A 16,111-nucleotide genomic window follows, 5' to 3' on the forward strand; every position below is an offset into this window, starting at 1 on the left:
CATACTGAGATGTACTGATAGTAATTCGACTTTTATCATATAAGAAGTCATCTTGACAGTTTTGACTTAAATGATTCTTATCATTTTTGCTCCTGTCAGCATTTCTCCATTTATTGCGGTTTTCAAGAAAAGGAATGCATTTTACCCCTATGTTCTATTTTTAGCTATGTCAGCCATGTTTATTGGCCTGCAAAGACAGAAGACCCCTTTTTTAAACTAGATATCCCAATGATTATTGTGGCCAAGTAGTTTCAGAGAAGATTATGACAACAATGAACAGAAGACGACGATACGCCTAGTGATGAGAAAAGCTCACGTAGCCCTGTGGACAGGTGAGCTTAAAATGAGGTCAAGATCAGATGAACCCAGTCTGATGCACACATTTATCCTTTAAATTATATATGCCAAGCCACTGAATTTACAGTATCAATTAGTTTACCTATTGCCTATGACGAAAAATTAACATTGAAAACAATGAAATGAGGTTATGGTCAGGTGAAGTTGTGAACCCTGCCTAATAGACATGTCCGTTTGAATTTGCTAAGTAACGTAGTTTCTAAAGAATTGATCTTTGCTGCATATCAATCGAGTCCTTAGTAATTTTGTTCATGAACTTGTCTGAACTAGCTGCATCATATGTTTTTTTCATAAATTGTTGTTATAAATTAGGCCGTTAGTTTTCTCATTTGAATTGTTTCACTTGTTCTTGTCTGAGCTTTTTAAAGCAGTCTATACGGTATGGATTTTTCTCCTTGTTGAAGGCCAAACAGTTCCCAATAATTGCTAACATTTACTTCATTTGAACTCTGGTGGATAGTTGTCTTATTGGCAACCATACAACATCTCCTTATTTTTATATGTATACCTTGCAATGATGAAATAAAGTAGTCCTATTACTCATTGTAATACCAACTGTAAAATCATGTTCCCCTGTGAAACCCATCATTTTACTCCTGATAAATTTAAACAGGATTTTTATCCAGTTACACTATAGCACATTGGTAAATGATTCTAGTCTAAACAAATTTGTAGTATTTCATTGGTAAAAGTAAAATTTTCTAACCCTAGTGCTGAGGGCTATTCCATTAAAATGTATGTGGGAGGGTAGGAAGGGAAGTCAATTATTGAATGTGGGTCATGGGTCTTTTTTCAGTATGCATCTATTACCATTATGCAAAATTACCTAAAAAATGGTTCTTGGTTGTAGGAATATTTTGAAAGTCCCTTCCTACCCTCCCATATACATTTTAATGGAATAGCCCTGAAATGGGGAAAATAATTCTGGACAAAGGATGAATAAGATTGTAACCAACAGAAATAACAAACAATAGAAAACTAAATTAGACAACAGAATCTCTTTTAAAAACTTTGGGTAAACTAAATATAAAACTAAGCCAAACACTTGTTTTCATTTTTATTTCATTTTATTGTTTTTATTTTTTTTTTTATCTTCTTTTACAGTAACAATATTGCACAGATCTTTGTGATCTATCAATATAAACGATTTTAAACATATTTTCAATATAAATACATCTTGCAGAACTTCTGCATTGTATGTGTGAACATTTATATTACAAGGAATCCAGTCAAAAGATTAATATGCTTAACATATAATGCTTAATATTTCTCAAAATACTGAAATATTTTAACAGTTGAACTGTTATGAAAATGGTACAGAAAAACTTCAGAACCTTTTTGATACAAAGAAAACAACTTTGATTTGCTAGAATTGTTTTTCTCTCGGTAGTAACTGTTTCGAATAATTCAATTTCATTATATTGTACTGATAAACAAATTAATCTTGTGACTTTTTTCCTTTTTACCCACTTAATAACTTTATAACATTATTTTTCCTCAGATGATTTATTAAAAGGTAAAATTTTCCTTAAAAATAACTTTTCATCAAGTTGGGTAATTTAAATAGTGTATATTTTTAATATAATAATCTTTTGACTATTATACATGAAAAACTTTTATTCATATTTTAGTGTTTAAATAAAAAATGTAGTGTTGTAAAATATAAAATGTAACATCACAGTTCTCTACAAAATCATTTAAGGAGAATAAATATAGACGTTAAAAAAGCAAGTTCTTTTAATTTATCAAAAACTTTAAACATCTGTTGATACATTCAATCATAATATTTTTTCTAATTTTGAAGATAATCTCTATTTTGTAGAGAAAATAATGTCATATAAAAACTGCATAGAATGAACTAATTTACTTAGAACCCAAAATGGCATTGTTTTATTATGCATTCATTTCAATTAAACAATATCAGTTTGACTTTATAAAAGTTAATTAGTCTCAGAATAAAATGCTGTACCACAGCTTATACTTATACAGAAAAAATGAACAAAATATAGCAAAAAATATATCCAATATGAAATAAAACTGAGTAATTACAACTTACATCACAAAAATACACATACTTTAACCTTGAGCAATATCTTGTTTCGACACTAAAAATGCAGTACTATCTTAGATCTGTGAATCTGTCGACTAACAAAATAATTAATGTTTGTAAGAAATTCTATTTAGAAAGGTAAAAAAATTTGTGGATTTTTTTTTATTTTTTTTTTCTCCCATGTATAATTCATTAAATCCACTTATTCAAATTTTTCAAAAGTTTTAAATTGGATCAAATGCAAATATAAATTTCAAGTGAATTTAAAGTCATGGAAACAGATTGTTTTATAAAGTGAATTTCAGGATTTCCAGATGAAGGAACTATAAAATGACTAGTTATTTATGATGTACAATTGTTCAATTTTTCACACAATTTTCCTTGTTTGAAGAAAAAAAAAATCACAGCAAATAATTAAATTTCGTCATACCTTTTTCTTTCTATTTCTGGCATTTAACCATTTTGGGTATAAGCAAACCTGATTAACAAAAATACATACTAAATATAGAACCTATACTTGTAATAAGACCTAATATTTAAGACCAAATACAAAATCATTTTCTTTAAACTCATTTTACTTTCCACTAGAGGTAAGTCTGAAACTTATAGCATAATTTGTTATTAATATTTTTTTCAATAATTTTCTATTTGCAATAAAATATAACACTACAACAGACAAATTATAAAATTCCTACAGAAAGACAATAATCAAATGAAAGGATTTCTGCTTTGACAAATGTGTAACAAAATAACATATAAACAAAAATAACATTTACATAACATTGCTTCATGATCTTCAAACAACTGAGATAAATTTGTGTTACATGTATTATAATTGCATTTTATTAAACTGGCCATTTTGACAGGGAAACACCAAAATGTTAGTATCATTGGACTAGTATCAATAAATGCAGAATTCCTTTGATAAAATGTGCATCCACATCATACGTAGAGGTACACAATGCTTAGAATGCTTTTAATCAGCACAGCAAACACATCATGAATAAATAATTAATTTTGAGATTTTGACCTACTTCAAATTGTTAACCAATTCTATTATATGCTGTACAACTAATTTTGCTTATAAGAAATAATTTCAAAATAATTTGGGTTTTTTTTTAAAAAAAAAAAATGTTTTAATTCATAGTTGGCATAGATGATGCACAAATTACTATCACAATTGGTTAAAACTGACACAAATGTTGATTACAGTAATATGTACAAAAGTATGGCCCAATTGTATTGCTCCTTAATTCAAATGCAACAACAAGGCTTTTATATCACTTTTTATATTCTTTATATTAAAAGCACCAAGACTTGCCTAGCCTAATTCTGTGGGCAATCATATTACGGATGTTGAAATAACTGCTGCCTTTCCATTATAGATCAAAACCACGCCCTATTACCTGCTATCCGTACAGCAGATACAATACAATCTATGATCATGATTGCTATTAAAAACAATTTTTTTTGCTATTATGTACAGCAGATTTTAGTTTGTTTATGATTTCCATTGCAATACAAGGGATATGGCAATCGCGTACAGCAGATTTTTGTCTGTGTTTCTGATTGCCATTGCATTACAATGGATTTTGAAATCGTGTACAGCAGATTTTTTTTCTGTGTTACTTATTGCATCTGCCGTACTGATAATCCATAATAGGTGAAACCTTATATTCACATTATTTGGAATATTAAGTAGAGAATGTATGATTTCTCTTTGAGACATCACTTACGATGAAAAAGTTATTGTTAGAAAACTTAATTTGGATGATTCATCCATACAGCACAAAATATCACCTTTTATTCATACGCCTCAAACAAGTGATGAAGAATTCAATCCCACATACAATGAAGCGACCTATGGTCAAAGTAGATAAAATTTGGCATGGTTGAAAATACTGACTAGCTTGTAAAATGACAAGTAACAAAAAGTTGTAACAGTCAACAAAAACATGGAGCATTTATCTAGTTTGTCATTACAAAATAAGATTTTATCTATACAGAAATGCACATTCAAATCCACTCGTAATAATATTCACATCTCAACGTCTTTAAGAAAATTTACACCTTTTATATGCATAGTTCTAATGACGCACTTTGACAATGAAATATTTTGTAGTGACAAGCTATATAAAACTAAAATATGAAACACAATTGACAATGATAAAATGAAAGTGATTAACAAAATGGTAGGTTGATGAACACATACATACATATATAAACATGAAACAATCTCAGTAAAATGGGGCACTTGATACACTTTACTCTCACTTCACATTCCTAAAACATAAAACTAAAACAAACATGATATGTACAACGCTTTTGATCCCCAGCAGTCATATACAAACTCAAGTAAACATTATAACCTTTTAAAAAATGCCCTGGCAAAAATATATCTAAGAGATGTCATGGATTTCTTTCCCCTTATGCCCACTGCTTACTACTGGTTTTTTATTCATGAATCTACATTTAATCATACACTTCAAATTAACAAGAAAGTTTGGTGTCTTAATTGAATATATTTTATTTTACTTATAGCACTAATAACATACATCATATACATATATATACAGACATCAAATGATATTGGATGGTTCTACTTTAGCATCATATTTTTAATAAACTGTCCTTACGAATACTTGAGATTTATTAAGAACGAATAATCATTCTTATAAACTACCCATACAAATGCTTAGCTTTAACTAAAAAGAATATTTTATAAATGTTGATCTTTTACAGACATTAAGGATATCATCAATGTTCCTGAAAACATTTAGTTATTTCATTACGGATAAGTATTAACTTAAAGAGAGAGGTATAGAATTCATTAGGATTTGTTTTAAACAACTGTAACAGTCAAACAATGAAGTAGCACTTTAAAACTTTATCTTTGGTACAAAATTGTATATCTATTCATTCCCAACAGCTGCTAATCTTACAGACAACCCTTTTCACATGTAAATAAGTATGTGACAGATTTAAGTAGTAAACAAAAAATAATAAGTCTATGAGTATCACTTTGCATGACAGTGGTTTCAGTTGAAATGAATTCTATTGGTTTGGTCTCTGATATATTTTCACAAACAAAACCTAAAGGTATTATATAATATTGCAACAAACAACAAAACCCTTATTTTTTTTTTTAACTTTCGCTACTTAAAAATTTCTACAAGACCACACAAACACAACGATAAATGATATGGTCAAGTAGTACACACTTCACTGAAGTGCCTGTATTTCTTAGGGAAGTTTTCATTCAAGAGATTACTTGTTGTTGTATATTCAATTCAATTACACTTATTCACAACACTGTTAAGAATAAACATTGATCTCTCTCACTTATATAATAAAACATTCATAAAACTTTCTTCCCACTCTCTTTCATAAGTATCACAACTTGATTTAACCTGTGCATAACACAGAATAAGGCTTTTGAATGTAAAATGTAAAGCTAGTTATCCTCTTTTTTTCTAGATGAAAGGCATGTTGTTCCAATTTCACAATTTTCTCTGAATATGAGAAATTAATAATGTACAGAAAAATGTCATAAAGATGGTCTTAATTTACCAAGATGATTATATTTGAAAATAAATTTGATGTGTAGTATTTCTATTGTGTGTACGCATTGGTGTATTAGAAATCAAAAGCAAATTAACAATACTGTAAATCAATAAATGTATTTCAGATTTATGAGAAATTGTTTAAAGTATGAAAAACTTCAAGAAATACAGTTATAATTAAATGTGGCATGATTACCATATGATTTTCTGATCCTGTATTTATAACTATGAAACTGGAAAAATATACCTGCATAAAGTAAATTACTACACTTTATGAATGAATAATTTAACATTACAAATTGATTACCTTCTTATAATAAAATATGACTTTACATGATAAATATACACTATGAATGTTGGTTCATATTTTTTTCTCTAACTTTGTAGTGTTTTTTTTCTTTTTTTTTTAAATTAAGTTTCGTCGTTAAATCAAATTTTTAAATAAATGTAAATTTATTCATGACTTCAACATACATGAAACAAAGTTGCTGAGATTTTTTCAAAGTTTCTTTAAGAATCAAATCCATGAAACGAAACTTGATTAAAAAAAAAAATGTGTATTTACATTGAAACAAAAGTCAGCCTCCATTAATGTAGCATAAACGGTCATCTCACATTTTAAGTTTCATGTCTCTCACTCTCTCACTGTTTAACAGCTCCTACTATCTAGTGCCAGTTGCATTCGTTTGAACATTGTCTCTCCTAAAATTATTGTTAGTTTGTGAATTAAAAGGTGCACTGTTTTTCCGTCTTTTAAAGACTTTACTACCCTGTGGATTGCCGTTTTGATGCCCATGTCCTCTGTAGTTCTTGTTATAATTGTGTCCAACATGTCCATTCGAATGGCCAACAGATTTGCCTTGTCCATAATAGTCATAGCTAGCACCACTTGAGACGGGACGGGGACGATTATTACTTCCTGACCGGTTGGATGAAACACTACTCGAGCTTCCATCTCGTTTGTGTGTAGGATTTTTATTGTAGTCTCTACTACGAACAAATTCTTTACTATGTTGGAAAGATCCTTGTTTTGTTGCAGTTTTACTGCTATTTGGTGCAGTGTTTGTTTGTTTTGTGCAAGATTCTTTAACCTGAACGGTATCAGTTTCTGTTTCCTAAAATACAATATACAAGTAGGTTATATTAAGATGCAAGGTTAACATATGTCTTTAAAAAAAAATATACTTTGATATAGAACAAATGCAGTTCTGCATTGGTGACAAAATGGCTTTTAGAAAATAAACAATATCAAAAAGCAATACATGATGCTGATAATTCTTCAAAGCAAAGGTTTCTGTATCTCTTAACACTTTACATTTCTGTTCGTTGTTTTCAGTACAATCTTTACTGATAGAATCGAATGGTTTGATTTTTATTGTCATTTAGTTTGTTATAGGTCCACCTATTGTTCTGACATTGATAAAATAGAATGATTAGGAAATTCTTCAAATTAATTCCACCCTGCCACTTTAAAATGCTTCTTAAAAAGTCAGAAATGTTGTTACTTGCTACTTCCTAATTTTTTATTTGGTCTCAGCAGTTTTCTTTTTTAAAGAATTTACTTACAAATGATAATAAAGTGTCAAATAGTCTGAGGCTTGTCAATTGATACCAGCCTGATGCTTATCTAGATACATGTCTGCTTTAGCTGACTTGAGTTGTTTTGTTGCTGTCTCATTAATGTTCATCACACATCTTTTACTCATACTATGCATAAAAGTACAGGGTACTTTGCAGCAGTCAGACCAGTTTCTGTATTAATTTATTTTTCTTTTCTATATAGGTTTTGTCCAACAGAAATAACAATACATACAGGTGAAAATTCTGTATAATGTTGACATTTCGGGGAACTTTATCTTTTAAAATGAAGCTTATTATCATTTCAAAACCCTTACTATTGTTTCTTTTACCATGATTTCAAAACTATAAAAATACTTACAGAATCACTAGTCAAACTAGATGTTGAACAATTTGATGCTGAACTTGATGAAGACTTATAAATAGAACTTGAATCTGATTTGTCATCTCTCCCAACTTCATCTGGACTTGCCCTGAAATCAAATCATAGATATTTAGCATGTTTGTTATTAAACTGTACCAAACCATTTCTTCAATATAATAAATAATGTTAAACGATATTTTAAAGGATGTAGAAAAGGATTATGTTATGTTCAATATGAACAATGACTATATAGGATATAAATATTTTGTTTAAAATTTTTTGTATCAGCATTCATTTTATGACATCATAATTAGCATAAATTGTAATTTATCACTGAATTCAAGGAAGGTATGCAAAGGTCAATGGGATTTTGGGATCAGAAACATATAGTGCATGTGTCATCAAAAAAGACTTTTTAACATTATGTTTGTTATAATGAACCATTTTACTTGAATATTTAGTCTGTTGAAATCTGCTCTCTATGTTTCCTAGGCCTAATTGTGGTTGAAATGCAGAATTTTGTCATCTTTGTTCTATTTTCAACCAAATTGATGTGTAACTGGCAAAGCTTTGTAAGAAAAACTTGAAAAAATTATCCTGTTTCACTTAAACCATGGAAGTAATATTGAAAGGAATAACAACAACGCCAGTTCAAAGGTTTCATCTGCGTTACCGCCTATCTTTCGATTACTCGTTAATCAGTTTACGATATGGAATGGTAGTTGATTCTCCACATGTGATCGATCAAATCACTGACACTTTTCGGTCTTTTTCGTGTTCACGGAAAATTACGAACAGACAAGTTGTTGTCGTATATACGTGCGAAGTAACCCGAATAGTCCACTAGTTACATTCCGCTGATGTACCCTGCCGAAGAGTAATTCCTTCAATGTTAATTTTAGTCTAATTTTCCTATTTCTGTTTATTTCGATCTTTTTAAATAGTTTAAGCCGACAGCTAGCACATATGAAATTGGAGAACATGGGTGGATCGTTTTCAATTTTAATATTTACAGACAGTTAAGACGCCATTTCTTAAAAATTTAAGAATATGAGTGTACAAAAAATATGTTTGGACCCTATTAAATATGAATAATCCAAGCCATGCGTGTAAACCAGTCAATTAAAATATTCACAAACGTTTCTATTCTTTAAACTTATTCGTATAAATGAATTTGCGGTTAGGCAGATAGGGTCCAGCTCATTATGTCTGTTTGTTTTTATTTTTGCTGTAGCGTGTTATATTAACTGTTTTAAAACACTTTTTTAAAATAGATATTTACGAACTTATTATCCCGATTTTATATGTCCAGTTTCAATAATGTAATCAATGACATTTATTACATATACATAGATTTAAAATACTTGAAGGTAAATATCCTTTTTAAATCTCGATAAACTTTGCACATTTCAACAGTAAAATCAAAGAGCTGAAAGCTCTAAGTAAAAATGACGCCATTGTCTCTAATATTGGGATATTTTTGATGCAAGTCTTGATTTTTACTTAATTTACCTACTGAATCTTAGGCGACGTTTCAGTTTATGGTAGGTAGGGTGACTGATAGAATAGATATGAATTGTTTCCACAATCTATAGCGTTTTTATTTGTTTGTCAAGATATATATATATATGTGTGTGAAGTGAAAATAACTACTAGTTGTTCTGCTGTACAAAGAAATAGCTCAAGACTACCTCAACAATCTACAATATTCAAAGTAATATGTGAATTTGTTTCCCTTATTTGTAGAATTATTTAACAAAATGATTATGAAGAGCCTGTAGTAAGAAAGCTCTCATACCCAACATAGTCCTTATTCAAGAGATAAGTTACAGGTGACCTAGTGACATAATCACATTGTTATTTCAGTTACCTAAACATGATCAGTTTCTGTAGATTTAGACAATAGTATTGTTATACTAGTTTCACAATTACAAACAAAGTGACACCATTTATACAACTTAATTTCATTGTGAAGAGCATGTAGTAAGCAAGCTTTGAACTTTGTCAATCAGTCATTATTCACTTCTTAAGCTGTGTAAGAACCTTCTTGTAATTGAAAATTGGTCTGCCATGATGATTGATCACGATTTCTACAATATTCTGAGTTCCTAACAAGTTCAAAATTTAGCACATTTGCAATTTACTATACCCAAAGATCAGGAGAAACAACGATTTTGATTGGCTGATCACAGTTGTCTCTCTTGGGAAAAGTTTGAGGAAAGTTCGAAATTGAGAACAGTAGAATTTAACAAAATCGTGGTTTAGAGGTTTTTACACGATCACAATCGTGCAATCGTGACAAGGGGTCAAAATCGAGTATTTCACGCCTGAATCATGCAAGTTGGCAGGTATGACAGGTTAAGAAATTAAAGAATGAAAATTACAAATTTAATTCTGTTCCACTTGTATTTCCAACAATATGATTGAAAATTGTCCGACGGTCACGAAGGTTAATGACCACCATTTTGTACACAACAAGACATATTGAAGGGAGACAACACCATCTGTTATTTTAAAATGTACATTTGCAACGCTGGAGTTGTCTTTCTTTTACCAATGTATGAGCATACAAACATTCACTTTAAGTATGTAAAATACGGAACCGAGTTCGGAATGCGGGTTGGAAGTCTGGTCAATGGTAAAAGAAAATTGACTGCATCATTTTCTAAAAACCTATGTCTTCATTTGTTTTCATTATTTTGTTATAAATCATGTGAAACCTGATCGCCTCATCGTTATTACCTGTTTTAATCGGGATCCGCTTTCAATTAGAAAATGTTTTTAGATCAGTTTAAAACGAAAGGTAATATGCAAAAATATGCAAAAATAAATACAATTTTCCATGTTTAACTGCTGTAGTGTTAACAATTCTCGTCCATTTTTCAAGTTTTTTACATCATTCGATTTCTTTTTGAAGGTAGAAGTTTTATATGATGCAGCGCCACCTTGTTAATTAATAAACTAGGATTTCCCACAGGTGCTTTATCATTACCGTACTCGATAAAATCACATGACTGATAAGAAATTCCAGATGCCATCTTACAACCGCGGTATCACACATAGTAACCAAAGGGGTCTTGCCGCTGAGATTATAATTGGATAAAATCATATGACTTTAGTACAGAGCTCTGCATGCATTAATACATGATAATAAGTCGTTGTTATTCCTTTTAAATATTACTTCCATGGGTAAACACACATATTTGCAATAAGTAATTTTACTTATAATAAATGCTTATGTTTTGAGTATTGAAATGAAATATTGAAGGAGTTGCTTCATTTTTATATTTTACTGGTGAATTAAATAGGTGTCAACAACCAACAAAACTTAATTATTTGACCTTACAATGGCAAACATTAATCCATACAAAATTTGTGGTTAAAAATACAAATGATTCGCATGGCTGGTTCATGCAAGTCATCAAAATTCTCTCCCCTTTTTTGGGCAATGCAATACAAAGATTAGATTTATATATCTGTATGATCAGTGTCTTGTTTTATATTACACTATTAATAAAATGCTTCGCTGGGGCGCAGCTTGATGCGACCGCAGAGGTCGAACCCTGAGCAGTTGGGGCAAGTATGGACACAACATTCAAGCTTGATACAGCTCTGAATATGGATTGTTATTAAATATTTGACACAGCATAGGTTTCTGACACAGAAAGAATGTGGTCTAAGAACTTGAATTTTTGTAATTTACCTATTATGGTCCAATGTCCAAAATCAAAATACATGGTTAGATTCAGCATATCAAAGAACCCCATATATTCAATTTTTGTTAAAATCAAACAAAGTTTAATTTTGGACCCCAACTTGGACAAACTTGAAAACTGGGCCCATAATCAAAAATCTAAACACATGTTTAGATTCAGCCTATCAAAGAACCCCAAGAATTCAATTTTTGCTAAAATCAAACTAAGTTTAATTTTGGACCCTTTGGACCTTAATGTAGACCAATTTAAAAAACGGGACTTAAAATTAAAAATCTAAATACACGGTTAGATTTGGAATATCAAAGAACCCCAATAATTCAATTTTTGATGAAATCAAACAAAGTTTAATTTTGGACCCTTTTGACCTCAATATGAAGCAATTTGATAGCGGGGCCCACAAATAAAAAATCTAAATTCATGGTTAGATTCAGCATATCAAAGAACCCCATATATTCAATTTTTGTTGAAATCAAAAAAAGTTTAATTTTGGACCCCAACTTGGACCAACTTGAAAACTGGGCCCATAATCAAAAATCTAAACACATGTTTAGATTCAGCATATCAAAGAACCCCAAGAATTCAATTTTTGTTAAAATCAAACGAAGTTTAATTTTGGACCCTTTGGACCTCAATGAAGACCAATTTAAAAAACAGGACCCAAATTAAAAATACGGTTAGATTTGGCATATCAAAGAACCCCAATAATTCAATTTTCGATGAAATCAAACAAAGTTTAATTTTGGACCCTTTTGACCTCAATATGAACCAATTTGATAGCGGGGCCTACAAATAAAAAATCTAAATACATGGTTAGATTCAGCATATCAAAGAACCTCATATATTCAATTTTTGTTGAAATCAAACAAAGTTTAATTTTGGACCCCAATTTGGACCAACTTGAAAACTAGGCCCATAATCAAAAATCTAAATACATGTTTAGATTCAGCATATCAAAGAACCCCATATATTCAATTTTTGTTGAAATCAAACAAAGTTTAAATACTGGACCCTATCTTGGACCAACTTGAAAACTGGGCCCATAATCAAAAATCTAAACACATGTTTAGATTCAGCAAATCAAAGAACCCCAAGAATTCAATTTTTGTCAAAATCAAACTAAGTTTAATTTTGGACCCTTTGGACCTCAATGAAGACCAATTTAAAAAACGGGACCCAAATTAAAAATACGGTTAGATTTGGCATATCAAAGAACCCCAATAATTCAATTTTCGATGAAATCAAACAAAGTTTAATTTTGGACCCTTTTGACCTCAATATGAACCAATTTGATAGCGGGGCCTACAAATAAAAAATCTAAATACATGGTTAGATTCAGCATATCAAAGAACCTCATATATTCAATTTTTGTTGAAATCAAACAAAGTTTAATTTTGGACCCCAATTTGGACCAACTTGAAAACTGGGCCCATAATCAAAAATCTAAATACATGTTTAGATTCAGCATATCAAAGAACCCCATATATTCAATTTTTGTTGAAATCAAACAAAGTTTAAATACTGGACCCTATCTTGGACCAACTTGAAAACTGGGCCCATAATCAAAAATCTAAACACATGTTTAGATTCAGCAAATCAAAGAACCCCAAGAATTCCATTTTTGTCAAAATCAAACTAAGTTTAATTTTGGACCCTTTGGACCTCAATGTAGACCAATTTAAAAAACAGGACCCAAAATTAAAAACCTAAATACACGGTTAGATTTGGAATATCAAAGAACCCCAATAATTCAATTTTAGATGAAATCAAACAAAGTTTAATTTTGGACCCTTTTGACCTCAATATGAACCAATTAGATAACGGGGTCCACAAATAAAAAATCTAAATACATGGTTAGATTCAGCATATCAAAGAACCCCATATATTCAATTTTTGTTGAAATCAAACAAAGTTTAATTTTGGACCCCAATTTGGACCAACTTGAAAACTGGGCCAAAAATCAAAAATCTAAATACATGTTTAGATTCAGCATATCAAAGAACCTCATATATTCAATTTTTGCTAAAATCAAACAAAGTTTAATTTTGGACCCTTTGGACATTAATGTAGACCAATTTGAAAACTGGACCCAAAATTAAAAATCTAAATACACTGTTAGATTCGGCATAACAAATAAATAAATGTGATCAAAGATTTTACAAATCTAATGCGCCATACTGTGCAATTAAAGATTACTTCTTGAAATTTTTCAATATTTGAAATTTGAAAAAAAAATAATATTTGAAGAATAATTCTTTTTAATTTCTGAAATCTGAAATGAGAAAAAAATGGCCCCCCACAATTTCTTTTTATCCCCCCCCCCCCTTTTTCCCCCCAAAAAATTCTTTCCCTCAAGATATGGTCATAATCTCAATTCAAATTTACAATGGAGTTGGCAACCATAATTACCCATTTAAATTTACCATAGTGCTAACTTAATCTATTTTATAATAGAATTAATAAAAATATAGTGTCAAATCTTTCATATGGATTTTTTTGTAAAAAAAAAAGATGAAAACATTTGCAGATATTTTTACTGGTCTTCCTTTATAAATATGCATTTCTTTAAACATAATTTAAAAGCAGTGTAAGGGAAGTAACCAAAACGTTGTATTTGGATTACCTCCCTTACACTGTTTTAGATTATCTTTATTGTTCATTAACCATTACTTTATACATAATTTAAAAGCAGTGTAAGGGAGATAATTTCAATGATGTATTTGATTTATCTCCCTTACACTACTTTAAATTATGTTTTGTACTATAGGTTACAATACACCATTAGATTTTATGGGCGCAGCCATTTTATGAGCATAACATGGTATTCAGAATTAAGAGTATAGCTAATCCTGATTGGTTGATATGTGCGCCCGTTATTTTTTGTTATTAGAGACTTCGTGCATTCTGCATTATACCAAAGGCCTAATAAATTATTTTCCTTAGCCCTAACGGAACTGAGATGTCTTTTAAACGCTAGGATGAGACACGTATTTTTAAGTGCAAAATTGATAGGCATGGGAGATAAGTACAAATTACGCTAAGAAAAGCAACGCGAACCTATATTTTTTGGACCAAAAAATACTGTCCTAATAACTTTTCTTTAATTCTAGCAAGGATTCGTTAAAAAAATCAACTTTCTAAAGTCTGTATCTCGAAAAAGGCTATCATTGTCGCCTATGGGGAAATTAATTGTTTATTTTAATCTATACAATGTCGACATTTCTTTATCATAGTGCTCAAAAAGTGTCAAAAACAGTAATTTTACTTGATATTTGATGTGAAACCGTATTTTTTGGTGACAAATGAATTATTGATTAACTAGTTTTTAAGCTATAGTCTGTTTCATATTTGTATTGCGTTTTACCTTAGAAACAAGGGTGGGTTCGACTTTTGACTTACTGTGGAGAGAATATGTCATTTTCTGAACTTCTGCTGATTTGTTTGAAAAAAGCACGTACACGTCTAGAGTTTCAATATACAAATCGATTTTTAAACATGACAATCTCGATCCAAGTGCTGTTATCGAAATTACCAAATTCAGTGAAAATGTACAGAAATGATCCCCTTCGAACATTGAAATGTTCACTCGAATGGCAGACTATAAAAATTAGAATAGGCATGAAATTTTGTAGTTAACGAATAGTTTTCGATGTTTAAACACAAATATTTACACATTTTTCATATTTTGAAATGCTATAGTCTGTTTCAAAAATGTACTTTTATACGAAAATGGTTTCATTTAAAACTGTTGTTCAAAATTCACCGTAGTAGTTACATATTGGATCGGTTTTGGTATCAATATAATCAGTACTTGATGACATATAAATAATCATTGGAGAAAGTGGACATTATCTTCAGGCCCTTTTTAGCAGTACCCGCATTTACTCAAAAAATCAGAAATTTTTTTTTCACATTTTTTGACTGGGGTCACCTCTGATAAAAAATTGTAAAAATTCAGAGAGTAATGCCAAAACGTTTTGAAGATGATTTTTGTGTGGCATATATATTAGTTCATCTAACGAACTATGAATTGCATGATTCTAGAAAGTATTAAATACCGTATAGGTTACAATACACCATTAGATTTTATGGGCGCAGCCATTTTATGAGCATAACATGGTATTCAGAATTAAGAGTATAGCTAATCCTGATTGGTTGATATGTGCGCCCGTTATTTTTTGTTATTAGAGACTTCGTGCATTCTGCATTATACCAAAGGCCTAATAAATTATTTTCCTTAGCCCTAACGGAACTGAGATGTCTTTTAAACGCTAGGATGAGACACGTATTTTTAAGTGCAAAATTGATAGGCATGGGAGATAAGTACAAATTACGCTAAGAAAAGCAACGCGAACCTATATTTTTTGGACCAAAAAATACTGTCCTAATAACTTTTCTTTAATTCTAGCAAGGATTCGTTAAAAAAATCAACTTTCTAAAGTCTGTATCTCGAAAAAGGCTATCATTGTCGCCTATGGGGAAATTA

General features: G+C 30.2%; 1 protein-coding gene across 1 annotated transcript in view; it reads right to left on the reverse strand.

Annotated features, from left to right (window-relative positions):
- Positions 1-1,401: 1,401 nt before the first annotated feature.
- Positions 1,402-16,111, reverse strand: part of LOC127700274 (terminal nucleotidyltransferase 4B-like) — a 42,871-nt gene continuing 28,161 nt past the window's right edge. Inside the window, exons 10-11 of the mRNA XM_052203693.1 lie at positions 7,910-8,021; positions 1,402-7,085 (exon numbers count right to left, since the gene is read on the reverse strand). Of these exons, the coding sequence (XP_052059653.1) occupies positions 6,633-7,085; positions 7,910-8,021 (565 nt within the window). The 3' untranslated portion in view covers positions 1,402-6,632. The remainder of the gene's footprint in view (positions 7,086-7,909; positions 8,022-16,111) is intronic.

This window comes from Mytilus californianus, unplaced genomic scaffold, assembly GCF_021869535.1.
Source record: "Mytilus californianus isolate M0D057914Y unplaced genomic scaffold, xbMytCali1.0.p SCAF_5, whole genome shotgun sequence".
NCBI lineage: Eukaryota > Metazoa > Mollusca > Bivalvia > Mytilida > Mytilidae > Mytilus > Mytilus californianus.